The sequence below is a fragment of the Pocillopora verrucosa genome, chromosome 8 (genome assembly GCF_036669915.1).
Source record: "Pocillopora verrucosa isolate sample1 chromosome 8, ASM3666991v2, whole genome shotgun sequence".
Classification (NCBI taxonomy): domain Eukaryota; kingdom Metazoa; phylum Cnidaria; class Anthozoa; order Scleractinia; family Pocilloporidae; genus Pocillopora; species Pocillopora verrucosa.
In genome coordinates, this window is record NC_089319.1 from 532,755 (window position 1) to 553,073 (window position 20,319).

Here is a 20,319-nt window from a genome sequence, read left to right on the forward strand (position 1 = left end):
TAATTTGTATCGTATTTTAAATAATAATTGAATGGCGCTGAGTATTATTTGAAATTTTAATAAATAAAGAAATATCCATTCTTTATTTAACCGATGCATCTAAATTAAAGTTATTGATAATTTCTGACAGTCAAATACCGTAAAGGTGAATATTTAGGCTAATTTAGAGTAATTTCCGCTTAAAGTAACCCTCCCCTCCCCCCTGACCTCTATGCAACACCAAACATCGTACCCAGGGCTCCTCTTATTTTTACAAGAAGTGGCGGGAACTCTATGTTGGTGAACATGTTACCTGAATTTGTGTTGTAAAATAATAGTCTGTACTACGATCACTGAACCACAGGAATGACTCAAAGAGGAATAACGTGAGTTTATACTCCTTGATTCGTAGGAGCGTGGTTTGAGTAAAGATCAATGAAATTGTAAATGTTATTGTGGCGATCGTCTACCTTGAACCAATTAGACGCTTACAAAATTATTGTCTCTCCGCCTCCAGTGCATTTTTCTCTCCGTGTGCGAAACCAAAGGTTAAAGATAGGAGCGAAGAAGGAGTAGCCAGGTATGCTTGATGTATTGAAATGTTTAAGATCTATGTCGTTAACGTTGTCGTTTATTCTTCAAGACTTCATTGGAACGATGTATGTCAACATGGCATAAGGTAATGATTGGGGTTAGACTAAGCAGAGGTTAATACCACGAGCTAGATTAGTGGGGGCGCTTAGAGGACTGCCGCCAGCATCCCTTCTTCCTGATTGAGCTGAGTTTACTTTTGTAGTCTATCATCTTTCATAATGAGATTCATATGTTTTTGGTATGGAGTGGAGCCATGCACCAATAAAACTTTTCCATAGACCCTCCTTTATTTTGCAATTCTCTGTATGATCACATTTTATGCATTGTAGCTTGCATGAGTGCACATCACTAAGAGTATTTATATATTTATTACAGATATGATTGGGTTTTATTGTAACAATGCAGTTAACCTGTTACCTAATTTTCAGTAATGATGACATTGAAGTAAAAGAGGAGAGGACTCCACTGAAGTTCAAACCTCAAACTACAGCTTTAGATTCACCTCCAGTCAAAAAGACTTGCAAACAAAAATCACGCCGCATACTTGATGATGCTAGCGACGAAGAAAACAATAAAGAAGACTTTTCACCAGCCAAGCACAGTGAACATGTTGATATCCTGAAACAAAACACTGTATTGCAAGAAGATAATACTAAAACAGAGCATTGTGAAGTTGGTGACAATAAGGAAGAAAGCAAATTCATAGAAGTGATGTCTCCACAAAATGAGAGGATGCGTATCCCTAAACGAAAGACAGGTTTGCAAATGACAGTTTAATACTTATTTTGATACTGTCCTGAATTCCCCTGGTATGTTTTTACAAGTCACCAAAAACAAGAGTTAGCTGCCTGCAGCACCTGGGTTTATAAGAAGTACATCTTTGATAATTGTTACATGTATATAACACTAACATTATTCAGGTCTTTTCTCAGCACCAAGAAAACCTGCCAAAAGGAAGGTCTCAAGTGAGGAAGAATCTTCTGGGGAAAATCAGGTACAATGAACTGTATGCATAAGCTGATTTTCTTAAATTTTTTTGTAAAGCATCATAAAACATGAGCAAGATTTCCTGCAGTTCCTTCTAAAATGGAAAAGAACAAATTATTGCGTTCTAACAACTTTATTCTTTTTAGGCCAAAGTGGTGAAACGAGCAAAGTCAGAACAGGACTCTCAGGAAAATCAAAGAGAAAATCTTGACAAGGCAGGCAATCCTACATCAAATGAAATGAAAATGGAAAAAGCAGAGGGAGGATTCAACTCTAGAGTCAAGGAAGCAACTATTGTTAAGTGTGAGAAAGATCAAACAGCAAGGGGATCGGAATCTAAGGGCAGAATGAAAGAAAAAGAAAATGAAAGTGGCGAAGAATTAACTGAGATGAAAGAAGATACTGAAGAAGGCAAAAAAAAGAAAAAAACAAAACCAAAAAAAAATTTAAAGAGTGATGGAGCAAAAGGTGATATGAGGCTGATAGGCTCAAAACATGCTGAAACAAAAGAACAGATTAAGTCTAGTAAGGAAAATGGAGAGGGAGATTCTGAGACAGTGATAAAGAAAGATAAAGAAGAAGAAATATCCAGCAGTCAAGACTCCAGGGGTGAAAGAAAAGTTAAAGGAGCATTCATTGACTTCTTCTGTAAGTACACTGAATGTTCATGTGTCAGTATATGTAGGTTTTTCTTTTCAAGTAGTAGCCTAGACATAAAGCATGCAAGCTACAAACAATACAGTGAAGACTGTTAAGACAAGGATCGAAACTAAGATCTTTGATTTACTGTTTCTCTGCTGTAAGTCTGACAGGTTTGGAAAACCATCCCCAATCACACAGAAGAGGTACATAAGGCTGTTACTCCTCAAGAGAAAAACATGTTGTTTCAAACTTGTTGGGTAGTCACTAGCAGCTGTTAACATCTATTTGAAAAAAAAAAAACATGGAGATTTTCAGAGAAGGATCATTAGTAAGGTAAAAAGGGTTCATTAATACACATTGGCAGGCCTTGTGGAAGGGTATGGCCTACTTAAATGACCAAGCATATCATGTCTGGTGACACAGAAATTTAATAAAGAAAAGTACTTTTTGGGAAATAATATGATCTTTAGGTTAGGGGTCCTTGTCAATACCTGATACAAGACACTTAACTTCACACATGATGATGTCTCTCTCCACCTTTGATTTTAAGCTCACTGGATTACTAAATTTCTGATTTTTCTCTTAAAGCTCCTAAACGGTCCAAAAAGGAAAAAAGTAACAATGAAAAACTTCCAGAGAAGAGTAAAAGTGACAGAGACAATCCACCAACAAAGAAAACAAGGTGAGAAAGAGTGAAGGACAAACCCTTTAATGCCCAGAAGTTATTGACTAGTGATGTCTCCTTGTAATATCCATACATAACTCAGCAAACAGGTATTGAGAATACTCAAACTTATCAGGCAGACATTTTTTTCTTGATCTAACACTGCATTCTTGTTACTAATTTTCAAGGAAATGTGTAGCAGCCAGAGGGGAGACTTCAGAACAATCAGATCTTGAGGGTTACAGGGTTACATGAAAGTTTAGGTGAAGATGCCGAGACATATCTAATCCCTTCCCTAATTTCCCTATACTCATAGGCAATGTGAGGGGTTGGTTTTTAGACTTAGAGAACATTTATATCTGGTCAAAATAATGTTGTCTTTAACTAAAGTACCCCACATTTTACAGCTCTTCAAATAAAACTGGGCTCAGTGAACCTGTGAAGGCCACAGAATATTCTCCAGAGAAAAGTGACTATCACCCCATTAAAAATGCTTGTTGGAAACATGGAGAAAGGTAAGTAATTGTCTATAATTTTAGTTTCCATCATAAGCAGAGGTTATTATAATAACCATAAATGGAATTATAATTATTGTTGGTATAAAGGTAGAAGCATCAACAAAGTGCAATTTTGTACTCTTAATTCAGGGCTTGACAACACACCCCATTTCATCATCTGTAACAATTAGATTCCCATGCTTCATGAGTAGTGTTTCTTACCTTACTCTCCTAACAATTGAGCAGAGCCCTACACAATCCCAATCATTTCAGTCCAGTCCTAAAGGGCAGGTATCTTTTTTTCTATAATTTATATGCAGTCTCTACAAATTTTAACTTGAGCAATGTGCCATATGTGCTGTTATTAAACTGAATCTTAAAAAGCTCCCTTCATTCATCCATGTATCCTTCTAACAATTATTTATAGATTTGTTCACCCAAAATTTTTTCAGTCACCTTTAGTTAATAAGCTTTTTTTCCCCCAAATTTTTCCTATAACATCTTTAGATTATTGTTATTAGCAATGTTTACACATGAAGCATGAGTGTCAGAAAATAAATACCTCATGTAGTCCAGCCACTCTGTAAATTATTAAATGTACATTTGTATTATCAGTGCCCATTTATAACTGTCTAACTCATCTCTTTTAGAGTACCTTACTTGGCTGTAGCCAGATCATTTCAGGCCATAGAAGACACTTCAGCAAGGTAAGTACAGAGTGACTTTTTTTTACCTTTGTGTAGATGTACACATAGATGAAAGAAGACTGTAACTAAGAATGAACCCTTGGTAGCTTTAATTATTTGTTATCATCACAGTAATAAATTTATTTCAATTTTTTTTAAACTTATTTTATGTCAAAACAGGTTGAAAATCACCTCCATCCTCAGCAATTTCTTCCGTTCAGTGATTGTTCTTTCTCCTGATGATTTGCTTCCATGTGTTTATCTCTGTCTTAATAAGGTAGAAGATATGGATAATTCTTCATCAAATGTTATGTGAATTGACATTTTATAAGAAGTAAACAACTGTAAGTTAAGTACATAATTATCACTACACTCCATAGGCAAGGCTGTTGAAACTGAGTGTACATTATACTGCTAGATTTCACATCAAATTCTGACGGCTAAAATTAAAAGAAATGTCTGGTAGACAGTGCAGAAAAATGATTATTTGAAGGAGTGAAGGGATGAAAAGTTACAGGTGTGGAGAAGTTCTATAATTAACAGAGGTGTCTTCAATGGTGAGCCCTTTACACCCTAATATCAATATACAGATTCTTCTAAGTGTTCCCTTTACATTCTCTCTGCTATTGATAAGACAAATGTTTTTAAATAATCCAGTGCTTCTTGAGTTTTCAATGATTTCCTTAGTTTATTTTCATTGCCTAATGTGTGATTCAGGTGTGATATTGTAAGAAGAAATAAGATGTGAGTCACTGTTAGGAATTAAAGAGTTATGCACCAACTGTACGTGTCTGAACAATTATGTTTGAATTGTTCCTTGATCACTTTTTGTCCATAATTCATAGCTGGCTCCAGCATATGAAGGAATTGAACTTGGAATTGGAGAGAACATTCTGATGAAAGCAGTTGCAGAGTCAACAGGTGCACCGAGAGTTTTATGATCTATTTGATGTGACAGAAAAAGTTAGCAAACTTTGCAATCAGACAGTTTACTTTTTTCTCTCAGGTTTTATGATATTTCAATTTATATGGTATAATTTCTTATCTTAGGACGAAGCCTTCAACAGATAAAGTGTGATGTTGGGGAAAAGGGAGATTTGGGAATAGTAGCTGAGGTATTTTTTCAGCTAATTCTAATTTTAATCTGAACATTGAGTAAATTTGAAACTTATTATTTTCTAATTTTTTTTGCTTATACGGTGTAGAAGTAGGTCATAGCTTACTTTACAACACTAGCAAGATAGCCATATTTGCATCTAAAAAGTTATATACAATAGTCAAGCAAAATCTTAAGAGAGACTTGGGATGACTACTAGTTAAGTCTTATTACCTGATTACTGTTGGCCAGTACAGACTGATACTGGACTATTGCCATTATTTAATACATTTATGTTAACTGTTGTACCAACAAAAACTTGATCATATATATAGGGCACAAAACTTACAAACCCTCAGCAAAACTTTAAGCAGAGTTTTCAATCTGCTAGATGAATGGTGTTTTTATTTTACCTGTCAGAGTTGCCGAAGCACACAGCGCACCATGTTTGCCCCACCCAAACTAACTGCTACAAGTGTCTTTACCAAACTGAAAGAAATTGCAATGATGACTGGACACAGTGTGAGTATAAACCCACCCAGCACATAGTAAACAGATAGTTTGGCTTTTCTGGGTGTTGCAAATTCTTTTTACCTGATATTTGCACTTCAAGGGTAGAAGTCATTATTGACAGAGACTCATGGCCAACTTGTTTAGAATTGTGAAAATTTAAGTTCTCTGGGTACAGTGATGTTAAATAATCTTTGTCAAAATTTTGTTACAGTCCATGACAAGAAAGTCAGAGAAAATCAAAGGCATGTTTGTAGCTTGTCGTGATGCAGAAGCAAGATATTTGATTAGGTAAGCTGTTACGGTAAAATTTAGTTGTTAAAACCATTATTGGAACTCTTCTTTCATTATTGACTTATAATAAAGAGGTAATTTTTCCGGGCAATATTAAAACATTATCTTGCAGAAAAGTGATGAGAAGATATCAGAAGTATCATGTGGGGGATGCAGTTTGATTTAACACCAAATTCTTTTTCATTTAAGCTCTGAAAGAGCCTAAATGAAAGATGTTTGGTTATTAGATGTGTGGGAGATAGACGGGAGAATTGATTCTGATATCTTTAGAGTGAAAGGATTAATTTCAGTGAAAGGATGTGAAATGGGGGCTTTGAGTGGGTAGAATTGAGACTATTTGGTTTTAGATGATAAAATTTTTCCTTTTTAATGAAGTTGCTAGTTTGGTAACTGTAGGATTGACTTTTATTGCAGTAAGCTTGAATGTGTCATGCAGCAAACTTGACAATATTTCTTGTGTTCAGATCTTTAGGAGGCAAGTTAAGAATTGGTCTTGCAGAACAATCAGTGTTAACAGCCCTTGGACATGCTGTCTTTCTCACCCCTCCTAATAAAGGTACAATATTATTACATCTATATAACATTCTGTATGAAATGAGTAGCAAAACTAATTGAATCACAAACCTTCTGTGAAAATGATTTCTTAATTTGTTCCTTTTCTTCTTTTTTCAGAGTTCCCTCCTCCCATTCTTGACAATGCTAAGAATTTTTCTGGTGATGCATTGAAAAAGAAACAAGATGAGGCTGCTTTAATTGTCAAGACCTGTTACTGGTAAGAAATACGATTCTCACCTGTCAGCCCTTGAGAAACCTTTTGGTTCTCAAAGTTATTCATACAATTGCTTTGTCAAGATTTTGATTTTCTTGCCATTAGGGGTGGAAAGAAAATTGAACAACTAAATTTGTAGCAAAAGCTGTGAGGAGTTTGGCAACCTGTGTTTGGCAGTCACAAAGCAAGCTGTAGCATTTTTAATACTCAGTGTTTTTGGTCTTAATTTAAAATATGATAAACATTTGAACAAATGTTGTGTCATATTGCAGAAAAGAAATTTCTCTTTTTTCCTTGTGACTGAAATTTGTATTTCAGGCTAACATTTTAATATTTTAGGTCCCTGACAATTTTTGAGTTAGGGCTAAGTCCATACCAAATGCCTTAATGATGCAATCAAACCAAATTTCTCTCTTCACATGTTTGATTATTTGGTTTTTTTTTGGTAGTGAAATGCCCAGTTATGACAAGCTGATTCCATCTCTTTTGGAACATGGCCTAGAAACACTGCCTGAACACTGTCATCTAACACCAGGTAAATATACATGTATTGATCAATATGAAGTGGCTGTTCTTCCCTGTCAGGCCAGTTGCATGTAAGAGATTCTCTGTCCTTGACAATACAACTAGAAATAGATTATATCTTCTTGGGAATAGTAGGTTTTTAGCATTGTTTTAGTGGTTAAACCCCTACATGTACGTGTGAGTGTTGCATAGCCATTATTTAGGGGCAAGTACTGTTTGGAAATGTACAGCTTGGATTTCTACTCAGGTATTCCACTGAAGCCAATGCTGGCTCATCCTTCCAAAGGAGTGGAAGAAGTATTCAAAAGGTTTGAGGATGCAGCCTTCACATGTGAATATAAGTATGATGGAGAGCGAGCCCAGGTTAGGAATTATTCGTAATATTTATTGTTGTTGTGTGTACTGTGTCACCATTGTTAAGGTCTGAAGATGCTGTAGTCTTCCTATCGACTCACTGGCACTCATAAATTGTCTAGGGTAACTTGTTGGATGATAAAACAGCTGCCTCACAAGGGCTCATACAGTGAGGAAAATCCATCTTTTCCCATTCACCCTGACTGCCTGCTGTTACTTAAGAATGTTTAGAGTTATAGAATGATTTCTTTTTCTTTGTTTCTAGATCCATGTACTAGAAAGTGGAGAAATTCACATTTACAGCCGAAATCAGGAGAACAACACATCCAAGTATCCTGACATTATTGAAAGAATGCCAAAAGTTAGTAGTTCTTATCCTTTAGGTACATTCAGTTGGGCAGAATCTCATCCAGATTCAGCATGTTTACTTTTGGTTCACTCGGGTAGCCTTTTTAGCAAGGTCATATACACTTTCCAACTTTTTAGTTATGTTTTTAGGACAGAAAATCTTTAAGTTTACAGTTTGTTCAACCATTTGGAACACTCTTACAACCCAACCCAGACTCACTAGTAGTGCCCACTTAGTATACTTCATAACAGACACAACAGTTGAATTTATCACAATTGACTACTATTAGTCATATGTAGTATTTTTAACTATTCATTTATTTTTCCTCTAGCTTGATGGTAAGCTATGCCAAGTTATTATTTTCATATAAATGTGTACAGCTCTTAGTCATAAAAAAGTAACATCTCATCTTCCCCAAACTTGAGCAAACTCACATGGTCAGCTATACCATACTGTTCAATGTAAAGTGCTTTCCTTTTCTTCATAGGTTTTAGGTGATGAGGTTAAGTCCTGCATAATTGATGCTGAAGCTGTGGCGTGGGATAGGGAAAAGAAACAGATTCTTCCTTTTCAGATTCTTAGTACACGTAAAAGAAAGGTGATTTATAGATTGATCTTGCAGTAAACATACCATAGTCAGCCCTTGCAGGATGAGAGAAAGAGTATATGCCAACCAAAAATAAAAGGGCATTTCATAACTTTTCAAGTTTAATCCTGTAGTTCACTTGGTCTTCCTGTAATTTCACCATTGTCAACTTCATATGTTATACATTTTACTTTATGTGGTAACAAAACTAGCATCATTCTTCTGCTTTAACCAGTAAACTAAAGTTTCATGATGCAAATAAAGATAAGTTTCAGTTTTTTTATTCCCTTCACTTGGTTGACTTAGTTCAGTTTGTATTCCCAAGGATGCTGATGCCTCTGAAATAAAAGTTCAAGTTTGTGTCTATGCATTTGATTTGCTGTACCTGAATGGAAAGGTATGTCTTTGACAATGTATTAGTATATTTTTCATTTGGGAGACCAAAAAGTTAATAGCCATTTTATTTATTTTCCGGTGGATGAATGTTAGTTAATATGATTTCACTTTTTATAAATTTCAAGAATTAAATTTGTTCTCTCTCAAAATTGAGAGAGGAGGAATAGGGATGTAAAAGTGTATTGCAGAAATTTGAAGGATGTAAGTTAAAGAGTAAATGGGAGCTTCTCTCCCCACCAAATATGGCTTCCTGTATTAGAAAGGACAAGCCAAGAGCTTCTCTTGCTGACATGTGACTAACCATTTAACTCCCAGAAGTGATTAACATAAAACTTCTCCCTACAATATCCATACATTCTTCAGCAAACAGGTAATGAGAATATTCAAACTTATCAAGTAGAAGCTGCTATCTAGCACCAAGTTCTCATAACTAATTCACTAGGAAATGTGTAGCAGCTAGAGGGGAGAATTAACAATCAGATCATGGGAGTTAAAGGGCTAACAGTATTGGTTGGAAAGAGCACTGCTCCCAAAATCATTCCTATCTTTACTTACTATCCACCACCATCCCTCTTCCAACACCTCTAAGTCCACTTTTGAATATATTTGAAATTATTGTAACCTTTGGTCTATTTCAGTCATACATCAAGGAAACATTTCGAACTCGACGAGAAGCTTTACGATCATCACTCACAGAAGTTGAAGGGGTAGGGAAAATTTTTTATATGCATGGTTGTTTCAATTTCAAGTAAAAACATTGCAAAAACAATTATTGCATTTTTTTTTTTTACTATTCCAGGAGTTCATGTTTGCTCAGAGTTCTGATTCAGTAAACACAGATGATATTGCAGAATTCTTGGATGAGTCAATCAAAGGTAATTAATAGTTGATGATTCTGTTAAATACAATTTTCAGGTTTTCTCTTTAATTTTCAGACATCTAGGATCGTACCTTTTAGAGGTGTAAAGCTCACTCTCTCTCTTTAGTTGTCTATTCTTCCCAAAAATGTGTGAATACCCTTGTGAATTGATTTTGCCTCTGTTTTACAATTTTTCAGGTAATTGTGAGGGTCTGATGGTTAAAACCCTTGACATGGATGCCACATATGAAATTGCAAAACGCTCACATAATTGGTTGAAGGTAAGTCTTACTTTTTTACAAATTCTGAAAAGAATACTAAGAAACAGATTGTTATAGATTTTCAGTGCTGTAGGTGTTTCATTTTAATCCACTGCTGATTTATTTACATTGTAGTGATGATTAATCCCTGTGAAGATAAACTGTTTCTCTTTCATTTCAGTAATCACTATTGTAGTTTTGGTTTTACTACATTGCTATGATTCCTACAACCTTGTTTTGTTGCTATGAAATTTGTTTTACTGTATAATTTCAATATTTATTTTAAAAAAAACATGTCACTGTCTATGTAACAGGAATAAACCATGTTATTTTAGCTGCTTATTTCAATTATACTCTGTTGTAATTAAAGCAAAACCATTGTTATAAAGAGAAAATTAGTTCATTGTAATTTTTGTAAATCAGTTCATCCCCTCAACTTTCAGTTGAAGAAAGACTACCTAACTGGTGTGGGAGATACTTTAGATGTAGTTGTCATTGGAGGTTATCTGGGTAAAGGCAAAAGAACTGGCTCATATGGTGGATACCTGCTGGCCTGCTATGATCCTGAGAATGAAGAATTCCAAACCATCTGTAAAGTAAGAAAAAAAACTTACAGAATATTTCAAATTATGTCATTGTCACAGAATAGAGTTCTTCCCAGGTCTACTCATACCCAATCTATGAAATTATTTAATCAACAATCTCTCTGTTCAAACAAAGTTGCTCTAATGTCACCAGGGTCATTTTATTTTCAATATATTTCTTCTCAGATTGGAACAGGTTTTACAGATGAGTTACTTGACAAACATTACCAGTTTTTTAAGGATCAAGTGATTCCACATCCAAAGGCCTATTATCGCTATGATGATAATCTGGCTCCCGATCATTGGTTTGACCCAGTTCAGGTGACAAATCTATTTTTCTAGACAGGAATTTTGAGCATGAGATTTGTTCTTGTTTGTGACTTTACAGATGTAGTTACATTCTGGCGGGTACTGATGGGTACTGATTTATTTCAAACAGTACCTTGTGTTTAGATCAGGGTGGAGGGGGAAAGTAGGATACCCCCCTGACCTCAACCCTAACCTGTTCCCCTCAGGTAAGTAGCCCATGTGAATACTGACCCTTTCTATCAAACATCAACAACTTGCTATGATTGCAAGTCGTTGCTACTAAAAGAGAAAAAAGAAATTACTTTGATGTTGCTAGAGGCTTGATTATCCAAAGTTTAAAAATACCTCAATTGTTCTTGATTTTGAAACCGGCTTTGTTTACCCTTAACATGCAATACAACATACATATACATGTAATGCTTAAAGTGTATCCTTTGCTAAGGTTACTGGGTGCAGTTTTATTTGAGTGTAACGTGAGTTTGCTTTTTTTTGTGGTGTAGGTTTGGGAAATCAGAGCAGCAGATCTTTCAGTTTCTCCTGTTCATAAAGCAGCTCTGGGCCTGGTAAGTACTACGTTTGTAAAATGCTCCCTATGATAATTATTTCATGAAGCTTTTAGTTAGTCCAATACTCTACGAGGTTTATAACACTAAATGCTCCACTAGCCCCCCCACCCTCCCTCCTCATTCCACCCGAGGTCTACCAGTTAAGAGGGTGGCAAAAAATATCAGTCACTGCTCTTTTTTCCTGGTACAGAATGTATTCTTTTGGTTGAAAAACAATGACATTAAGCACTATTTAAAATGGAAAGCAGGATATTTTTAGTATTTTGAAGCATTAGACGTAGCAGTTACCGGAGAGGGGGTGCGGTTACGCCAATAAGTCTGGAGCGCCACGTAATATCCATGGTAGAATCCCTTTAATGACGGGCGAAGATCTTTGTTTGTTTCTCAGAGATGCAATTTTGGATTTGGAAACTCCTGATTAAAAACTTGTCGGTTCAATTGAAAACGTAAAACCCCGATTAAGGAACAGGAACGTATTAGTGCCGCTTTAGGTAAACCACTGAGGGGATTTCTTTCCAGGTCTAAGAGCCAGAGTAGGATTCAATTACGTCTGCGTTTCAACTTACTGAAGAGTTCTTCCTCGTCGTTGTTTATTAGGTGGATCCTGTCAAGGGAATATCACTGCGGTTTCCTCGCTTTTTAAGAATCCGAGATGATAAGAAACCTGAACAAGCCACGGACAGTTCACAGGTTAGGAAAAATTTTATATTTAAGGAACGATGTTTACCATTTGGCACGAGAGTTGGTGAAACAAAAATATGCCCTCTGGCGAGGTTATAAACAACACTCAGCCAGTTTAGGGTTTCCGGTCCGAGGCTCTGCAAACTTACCTTCAGCGAGCTTTTTAGTTCCCTGAACCAGTTTCTGAGTTCATATTTTGCCGGTGTCGTGCATGATTCTAAGTTCTATTTCGAACTCGTCCCTTATCTCAGAAAATTGTTTCGGAGTGCCTTTTGAAAATTTAGTTTCCCTTAAATCTAGGTTGCGGAAATGTACAGAAGCCAAGAAACTGTAAAGAATAACGCAAATCCTCCACCAACCATAGACGCCTCCGATGACTTCTATTGATGCAAGAAATAATTCCTTTCCGTATCCTGTGAAAAAGGAGGAATTGGCGTCTCTTGAAAGCCTAGAAAAGTGATTTACTTGCACTCGCCAAAAGCATTGCATCTTCAGTTCACAGTAAGCGTTTATTTGGACGCAGTGATAATAGGACGAGTTGAATTTTCAATGAAGATGTGTTACCAGCTGCTACTCTGACCTTTTACGCCCTTTGTCTCAAGAGAGTGGTCAGATTTTAATTTCCTCTAACATTTATAAGACACTGTGTAGCATTCAGGTAATGAGAATTAAGCCAAATCAAGCTGCTGCGCGCGGAGGGACTAAGCAGAGCATATCTATGTAAACATGATAACCGTGCACGGTGGTCGGAAGATGGTAGAGCCGAACCGTCTCTCGTTTACTCGGTTTAAATGAACCCCCACAACCTGAAGAAAGTTCGGATAAAATGATGGGAAGTAAAAAAGGACCAACTTGAGCTCTGGGACCTGCCTATCGTAAGTAAACGTAGTACAAAAACTCACTTCCGTGTTAATGCAGTCCACATCTATATTTGACAATCCACTCGAATACAAATACAACTAGATAAAATAACTTAGAGTTATCTTAGGGGAGCATTCCCAAGTGTACACTGCCCTAGAGAAACTGAAATTTCGTGAAAGTTTCATGAAGCTGCACTTTCCGATGGATAATTTTAGTAATTTCTGTGAATCTGTAAGTAAATCAAATCGTACACTATTTCGTCTGAGAATCCCTTGTGTATACTAATATCACGATATGACAGAAGCCGTAATTTGTCTTATTTTTTTTCATTATATTAAGAATTATGATATTGTGTGAAATTCCACAATAATACTTTGTGTAAAAGTTGTTGCCATGTGCATTGATCACTCGATAAAGGTGATAGTCGCTTTACCATTTCCAGCCGTATTATAACAACATTCATTTTCCTGATTTGTCCCACTGTTAAAAGATCCTCCTCCTCCACCACAAGAGGGATCTTCATCAACACCTCCAGCTCCCCCGGAGTAACCTCCACCGCCGCCAGCTCCCCCAGAGTAAGCTGGATGTCCGCCGCCACCTCCGAACCCACCGTTATACGTTCCACCCTTTCCACCATTGAGAAATCCTTTGCCACCTTTACCTCCTCCTCCCCCATTACCATAAAAGCCGCCGCCGCCGCCGCCGCCACCTAAAACGATAAGAGAAATTTCCAGTGAATCTCTTTAATGGTACCTGAACTCATCTATATAAATGGCGGGAGAATACCTTTTTTGTTTTATTTACAACTGAGTTCTATGTTTTTCTATGCTTTGCCTTAGAGGACTTGAAAAGCAAGTTACGAAAATCGAATCCCTGTTAAAAAAAAGGTCCGTATGATTCCTGCAATGTTTTTGCTATGTCACTCAATCAACATTCTTGATAACTGTGCAAATGTCCTCCTTGTTTACTTTTATGACCTAATGTGTTTTCGTAAACTTGGTGGCTTTAAAATAATGTAATATGGGCGCAAGAGCGATGAGATTTAAGTGAACGAGCTTCATCCAAGTGAACTAAGATTTACACCATGTAAATCTAAAACTATCCTTTTTAATTCTCGCACTTTCATGCTTTACCTCTTTTCTTGTTGTCACTATTTATCATAATTGGCATTGTTCTACTTACTATAGAATTCAACTTCCAACGCTTTGTACAATAATTAACTGAAGGTGACAGAAATTTCTGCCGAAACGTGTTTTACAGATTCAAAAGTTTGTCGCTCTCTTTAAACTAAGATTTTGCAAAGTTTTCGACTTATTGGCACGTATGCTTCCGATGAATGAGCCCCAATGAGTGCCATAAATATAGGTTTTTATAACTCAAATGTGGGTTTTTGTAACTCATCTCACAGTACCCCTAGTTTGAAGATGATTGGGTAAATCTCATTTTACTAACCTGGCCTGTTACCAGCGCTACCTCCTCCGTTTCCGCTAGTTCCTCCTGACCCCAATGACGAGGAGTACCCAGTATTCCCTGTGGTGCTTAGGGATGCATCACACCCTGAATGTCGCTCTGACATGTTTTTAATTCCCCCACCACCTCCAGCTATGATTAAAGGCGTATTGGTTCCTCTCACCACAAATGTACCTCCCCCGCCTCCTGTAGTTGTTTTGGAGTAAGGCCCTCTCTTTCCTTTATGACCAACAAGTATACGAATGATCTCATCTTTGGTCAAATTAAAGTTTCCGGTCAACTTGGCTCCTCTTCCTCCGTTCTGGACGACACTGTTCTTACCGTACCACCCTGCACCTCCTATTGCTTCTATTCTGTATTCTCCAGTGTATGGCACAGTCCACAATTGAATACCGCTGGACACAGTAACTTGTCCGTCATGATCTTGCCCTGTATAGTGACTACCAATTGAGCTTGGACCACCAGCTGCAGTCGAACCAAGGTTTGTGAAGACAGCTTTAAACTCTGGCTCTAGGTGGATAGACAAAAAATGAGAGACGTGTTACTTTTGTAGGCCATGTAGCAGCCTAACTGATAACAAACATACCTTTGGTGCACTCCGAAATTCATGGGAATGTGTGGTAATCTTTTCGCGCCTTGCTTGATAAAATAGTGGAAAAAGTTGTCACTCAATCAGTTAAACTCGGTTTTTATGATTGGAAGCAAAGAATTGAGCGTTGAATTAACCTTGCTCACAGAAGTTTCCAGTCCACCCAGATAAGTTACAGGCACACGTGTAGTTCACGTAATGGTTTATGCACCTGGCATTGTTTTGGCACCGGTGTTGAATGCAGTAATCTGCGACTGGATGGGAAAAATTTCTAAATGAAACTTACTCACACATTATGAAAGTCATCATGAAATATTTGTCTTCCTAACCTTCTGTTTTCATGTCACAGTGGGCTAGAATAGAGTTCCCAGACCTGGTGGAATCCAACCAATATGTACCGCTGACCGCTTTTCCTCCCTCACTCGCCTTAATCTCTCGGCACGAATAGGCAGGTAGCTCAGGAATAGAGCCGAGAGGGACTGGAATTGTAGAAAGTACGAAAATGAGAAACAACGATGAGTTCCACTTTAGAATCCTTGAACGAGGTACTTATTTGAACTTTGAACAAAAAATCAATTATTTCTGATGTAAAGTTCTGTTACCTCGTTTTGAGTTTCTCGCCATGTAGTATCTGTCTTTATGTTTGACAAAGTCCTCAGGTCTGGCCTCTTTGGTCCGGTTGTTTAACTCGCACTTTGAATTAAGTATATCGATGTTATAGCTTTGACATCTGAAATCAGTGTAACAAGCTTCCCTGCATTCCAGCGCGACGGTGCCGGCTTGGCTCTCAATCTTCATATAGGTGTGGCCCCTGAGCATCTTTTGAAAAATGGAGTAAATGCCGGCTCCACACTGGTGGCTGGTAATGCCGTGGAAGATTTGAGTCATGAAAAGCACGGAAAAGAGTGAAGGCTTTCCACTAACCATTCGTAACATTTTTCTATTCTAGCATCTACAAACACAAGCACCACATTCCCTCTGACAGATGCTGAAGATCTGGGGTGGACTCTAATAAAAGTTTAAGAAAGGAGGAGACAATTACAAAAAAACTCTGAATATACGTAAGAGAGAAATTGGAATGAAAAAGCTTCATGCGTCACTAGAAACCCATCAGCTCTTCAAGCATCGACCTGACGAGCTTTCGTTTTTGGATTTTTGGCAGAACAAATTCCTGAAGCTTGAAATTGCTCACAGTTTTCCTCGAGCTTCGGAAAACTGATCGCATCTCGGAACAGATCAGGTAATATCTGCGCAAAACTATCCGTGCATATGTTTGGACCCAAGGGACAGATGGATGCAATTGTTAATATACACCTGTTTGGTCTTACCTGTGTAATAGAAAAGTTTTAGATTTTGTTGACGTCAAGTAAAATCAGAGCACTTGTCCCCGCATGTAAACATTGTTTGGCGATCTAACTATGAATTGTAATTTAAAAACTGCCAAAATCTTTGTCAGCAACTTGGTGTCTTGAAACGTCATAACATGGTCAACCATGGACGATTAAAAAAATTGTCAATAGATAACTTTTGCTGTTTAGCTAAAATTTGTGAGGTAAAGTTATAACTTCAATTTAAGAAAACGAAAAAGGCAAATTTTAATGCACAGTATGTAAATGTTTACAAATACGTGATTGACATCAGCATTTGTTTTTTTTAATTGACACCTTCATGTCCTTGCGGTCTCTTGAGGCGTAAATAACAACATCAAACTAAAATTGAATTATTAATTTGAAAAGATGGAAATTTAATGCGTAAGCTCCTGCACGCAATTTCTCACCGTATATCTGTGTAAAAGATGTTCGTTGTCGAACAATTGTATGTTAGCGCTGAATAATATGTTAAACGCTCACTGTGACCCAGCTATCAGATACTTTTTGTAGTGCCCCCTCAAGTCACGCGAGGAATAACATGAAAAGTAAACGAAGTCAGTCGTTCCTCCGTATCACGAATGTCCTATACCCCATTCACACCAAAGCTTAAACATGTTTTAAAGTTGTTTTGCTAAACACAGTTCAATGTTTTTTTCGTAGAAACTACTGAACATAATATTTTTTACTTAAAATGTAGCACATTGGAAATGCAAGTCAACAAGCACTTGAATCTTATGGAATATTAAGCTTTTCGGTTCTCTGTTATAATTTTCATTCAGTAACAACCAGTTTAGAAGGAGAGAAGACCGGAATTTAGTTTTCTAAAGTTAAAAATACGGGATGAAGAATACTTTTAAAGAAAAAATATTGCCTTCTCTGGGAGCAATATGACGAGCGCGTTAGAGGCTTTTTCAATTAGTTACTGTCAAAGACATTCCTTATGTGTCAAGCTGAAATAGTATGTGACCTTATCTTCCTGCTTATATTTATCAAAGCTCATAGGGTAATTAACGACTAAGCCTACCATTGACTGCGCAGCCATTCTAACTCCCGTTTCATCATAAGACCTAATCTGAAGGCGAGTTTCAATTTTTGCTCTCAAAGTCAATCGTTTAATAATTTAAAGGTTCTCAAGACGCCCTCTTAAGTGCAGCAGATTAAAATTAATGAGCACAAAACCCCTCTAATTCCTCATCCCTTTATACGAATTTCAGATGACTGCACGAAACATCTAAAGGTAAAAATCCGATTCACAACCTTGGTATGAATTAGTTTATAGAAGTGAGTGAAGAAAAGTATGCAATTTGTCAAATTCCTTATCACCGGTAACTCCGCCAGGTGATCAGGATCATAGTTTACAAAATATTTACTGTGACATTTTGTAATGTCTTTAAGAAACAAGCATTGACTGAAAAAGAATCCTGTACTGCTGATAAAGTAAAGAACAATTTTTAAAGCGAAGTAGATGCGAAAAGTCGCACTGGGACATGCCAGTCAAACAGATTCGGTTAATCCATAACCAAGCGTGTACTAACTAAATCGAGACTGGGCTTCATTTTCCAGACTATTCATTTTCAGGGAAATAAATTATTTGAAATGTGTACGATCAAGAATCCCAATTTGTTTTCTTAGGATTGTGCTGTTTTGCGGTTACTCCTAAACATACTACAATCTATCGGTAGAATTTTTTCACTTTCAGAATATACAGATGGACTCTCCTGGTTAGAGCCTTGTCTTATGTTTTTGTATTGAATAATTCCTAACAGCTGCATCTTCATCATTTCAAATCTACCCCAATCTCTTTCTAAAATAGTTCTCCAAAATTGCATGAGGCAGTAAATATTATTATATCCAGAGATATTACCGCGGAATTTGAAAATTCAGTCATTGAAATTTATAAGAGGTCTCAATGGGGTGATGGCTTTTACAGCTAACGGTTAATATTTTGCCACTTTAAAGATTTTTTTTATTCTATTGTTGTCGCCTTAATTCTTTTTACGGTTAACTTTTTTTTTGGACTATCGGTTAAAATTTGTCAATTTTTTTGACTAAGTTTTTTGGCCGTTTTACGGCAATCTGTTAACTCCATTGAGATCCTCTTAAAACTTTGCTTCTCTAGTTCTAAAATGTGCTTCAAACACAAAGAAGCAAATTGCATGGGATCAAAGCACAGTATTTACATATCATATTTGTGTAAAATCAATAGATGCTAACCTGGGACACGTTCAGGTAACTGCTGGAAATTTTGGTGCATCAAGGAGTGTGGGCCCAATTTGAGATCTAATCCGTTTTCAAGTCAAGTTACTGAACTAATGACATCAAAGTTTCTTCTCGTTCTTATCCTCATTCTCTGTAACTTGGCCGTAATCAATTTAGCTTACTTAAATTCTGACTTAGGCTTCTTGACGTATTCCGATTAGTCGAACTTCTGCATCGAAAGAGCGGGAGATGGCGATTTCAAGTGTAATCGAACAAATCAACTCCTCTTGGCGTGACATATCATGATCTGTTGTGTTGTGCAACCAGAAGAAAAAAAATTTCTTTTTATAGGTTTCATTTGCTCTGAAAATATCACCGATGACGGCCAAAACAATCACCACTGAGGAGAACAGTAGCAAATGAACCAAAAAAAAAGCAGTCACTGAAAAGTGAATTTAAAAACTCGACGAAGCAAAAAGAGAGCGATATCTTTTGCTCGCGGAGAATTAACACGTTTAAAGTTTTTACTGGCGAGAGAACATAATGGGGAAAAAAAATTTTAAAAAAATAAAGAATCTTATTAAACTATTTTCTCGGCTCCTTTGTAACTATTTTGAGACCTTTGAGATCCACATTCATCATTTTTGTAGGACAGCATACTGTATGCTTGTTTCTGACCGATCAAAAATTTCATATCATAATCGGAACACAATTTTTTTGAGACAAAAATAAAGCGTTTTCTTCGTAACTGATACTCCGCCACTAGAGTTTCTCAGCAAGAGACACTGTTCTTTAGCATTTAAGCCCTCATGAGGGCTTCTACATGACTGAAATGCTACATATTTTCATGATGCAAACACCGAGAAACTTTGGCTGCTTACCCTTGGTTGGTTTTAAACGGATTACTCCTGTCAAAGAAAAAATACTTCAAAATTTTAACACCTCATCTTGCTTTGTCTGGGATGGTTAACTGCATACTGACAGGAAATGGGACAAAAGATTCTTGGCCGTGTCCCACCGTGAATTTTACAATCGTTATTCTTTTTTTAGAGATATTTGCAAAAAACAACCATTTTGGACTTAATTGCTATGCACAGAAACGAAACCCTGACAGCCTGAAATAAATTAATAAATATGTCAACAGGATACCCAATATTAATCAGCTTCGTGTTCGAAAGTCTCGACTTTCCCAACTTTTGTCCCCGTTTACAGATTTTCATGAACATTTAATTATTTTTTTTCAAATATTTCACGTGAAAACGCTCTTTCTAATGTTCTTCTTTGAAAATTTACGCGGGAAATTGGCACGCGGGCTGGCCAAAATTGAACCCTTTGCGAATGCGTGGTTTGACGATTGACAACAGACAATGCATACTGTGCAGGTGGCTGGTAGCGAGGCCAATAAAAGCTTTACCCGTGAAACAGGACAGAGCCAATGAGTTTGAGAGAAAGTGAAACAGGATAGGATCTAATGGACGGAGAAACCAGCAAAGAAAACAGTTGTCGTGATATTGTAGATTCTCGTATTTCCGATAAAATATACTACCTCGCTCTTTCCCAAAGAAACCTTGCTTTTAAGTTGTGAAATGTTATAACTCAAGTCTAATGAAAAACAAACAGCTATAATTTGACAGCTAGGAACC

At 36.8% G+C, this 20,319-nt stretch overlaps 2 protein-coding genes across 4 annotated transcripts; one reads left to right on the top strand and one right to left on the bottom strand.

Annotated features, from left to right (window-relative positions):
* Nucleotides 1-263: 263 nt before the first annotated feature.
* On the top strand, nt 264-14,505 carry LOC131785832 (DNA ligase 1). Of its 3 annotated transcripts, XR_010718516.1 has the most exons (29): nt 264-365; nt 497-559; nt 1,002-1,330; nt 1,494-1,567; nt 1,707-2,208; nt 2,791-2,884; nt 3,274-3,381; nt 4,014-4,070; nt 4,230-4,326; nt 4,895-4,970; nt 5,100-5,164; nt 5,566-5,667; nt 5,870-5,946; nt 6,414-6,505; nt 6,622-6,721; nt 7,168-7,253; nt 7,491-7,606; nt 7,863-7,958; nt 8,434-8,544; nt 8,858-8,929; nt 9,567-9,635; nt 9,728-9,803; nt 9,986-10,068; nt 10,491-10,643; nt 10,818-10,952; nt 11,441-11,503; nt 12,104-12,196; nt 12,488-13,062; nt 13,539-14,505. XR_010718516.1 is itself a non-coding variant. In XM_066171029.1 (28 exons), the coding sequence occupies exons 1-28, from the start codon at nt 346-348 to the stop codon at nt 12,572-12,574; spliced, it is 3,096 nt and encodes a 1,031-aa protein (XP_066027126.1). In that variant the 5' UTR covers nt 264-345; the 3' UTR covers nt 12,575-13,373. The 3 variants fall into 3 exon arrangements, 2 of the variants coding, with proteins under 2 accessions (XP_066027126.1, XP_058958767.2); XM_066171029.1 differs by lacking the exon at nt 13,539-14,505 and having other exon boundaries at nt 12,488-13,373; XM_059102784.2 differs by lacking the exon at nt 13,539-14,505 and having other exon boundaries at nt 1,506-1,567; nt 12,488-13,372.
* On the bottom strand, nt 13,424-19,616 carry LOC136282934 (ALK tyrosine kinase receptor-like). The gene is made up of 5 exons (XM_066171030.1): nt 19,558-19,616; nt 15,710-16,115; nt 15,437-15,586; nt 14,501-15,028; nt 13,424-13,757 (listed from the first exon to the last, which is right to left on the bottom strand). The coding sequence occupies exons 2-5, from the start codon at nt 16,041-16,043 to the stop codon at nt 13,453-13,455; spliced, it is 1,317 nt and encodes a 438-aa protein (XP_066027127.1). The 5' UTR covers nt 16,044-16,115; nt 19,558-19,616; the 3' UTR covers nt 13,424-13,452.
* Nucleotides 19,617-20,319: the final 703 nt, after the last annotated feature.

Bases quoted from the DNA above. Each gene is read 5' to 3' on its own strand.
- LOC131785832 (XM_066171029.1), top strand. From the start codon at position 346: ATGACTCAAAGAGGAATAAC. The intron at 4,327-4,894 runs GTAGAAGATATG...CATAATTCATAG, and splicing joins TTTATCTCTGTCTTAATAAG to CTGGCTCCAGCATATGAAGG. The intron at 10,644-10,817 runs GTAAGAAAAAAA...ATTTCTTCTCAG, and splicing joins AATTCCAAACCATCTGTAAA to ATTGGAACAGGTTTTACAGA.
- LOC136282934 (XM_066171030.1), bottom strand. From the start codon at position 16,043: ATGTTACGAATGGTTAGTGGAAAGCCTTCACTCTTTTCCGTGCTTTTC. The intron at 15,587-15,709 runs GTAACAGAACTT...CTACAATTCCAG, and splicing joins GGCGAGAAACTCAAAACGAG to TCCCTCTCGGCTCTATTCCT. The intron at 13,758-14,500 runs GTTAGTAAAATG...TTATCGTTTTAG, and splicing joins TAGCGCTGGTAACAGGCCAG to GTGGCGGCGGCGGCGGCGGC.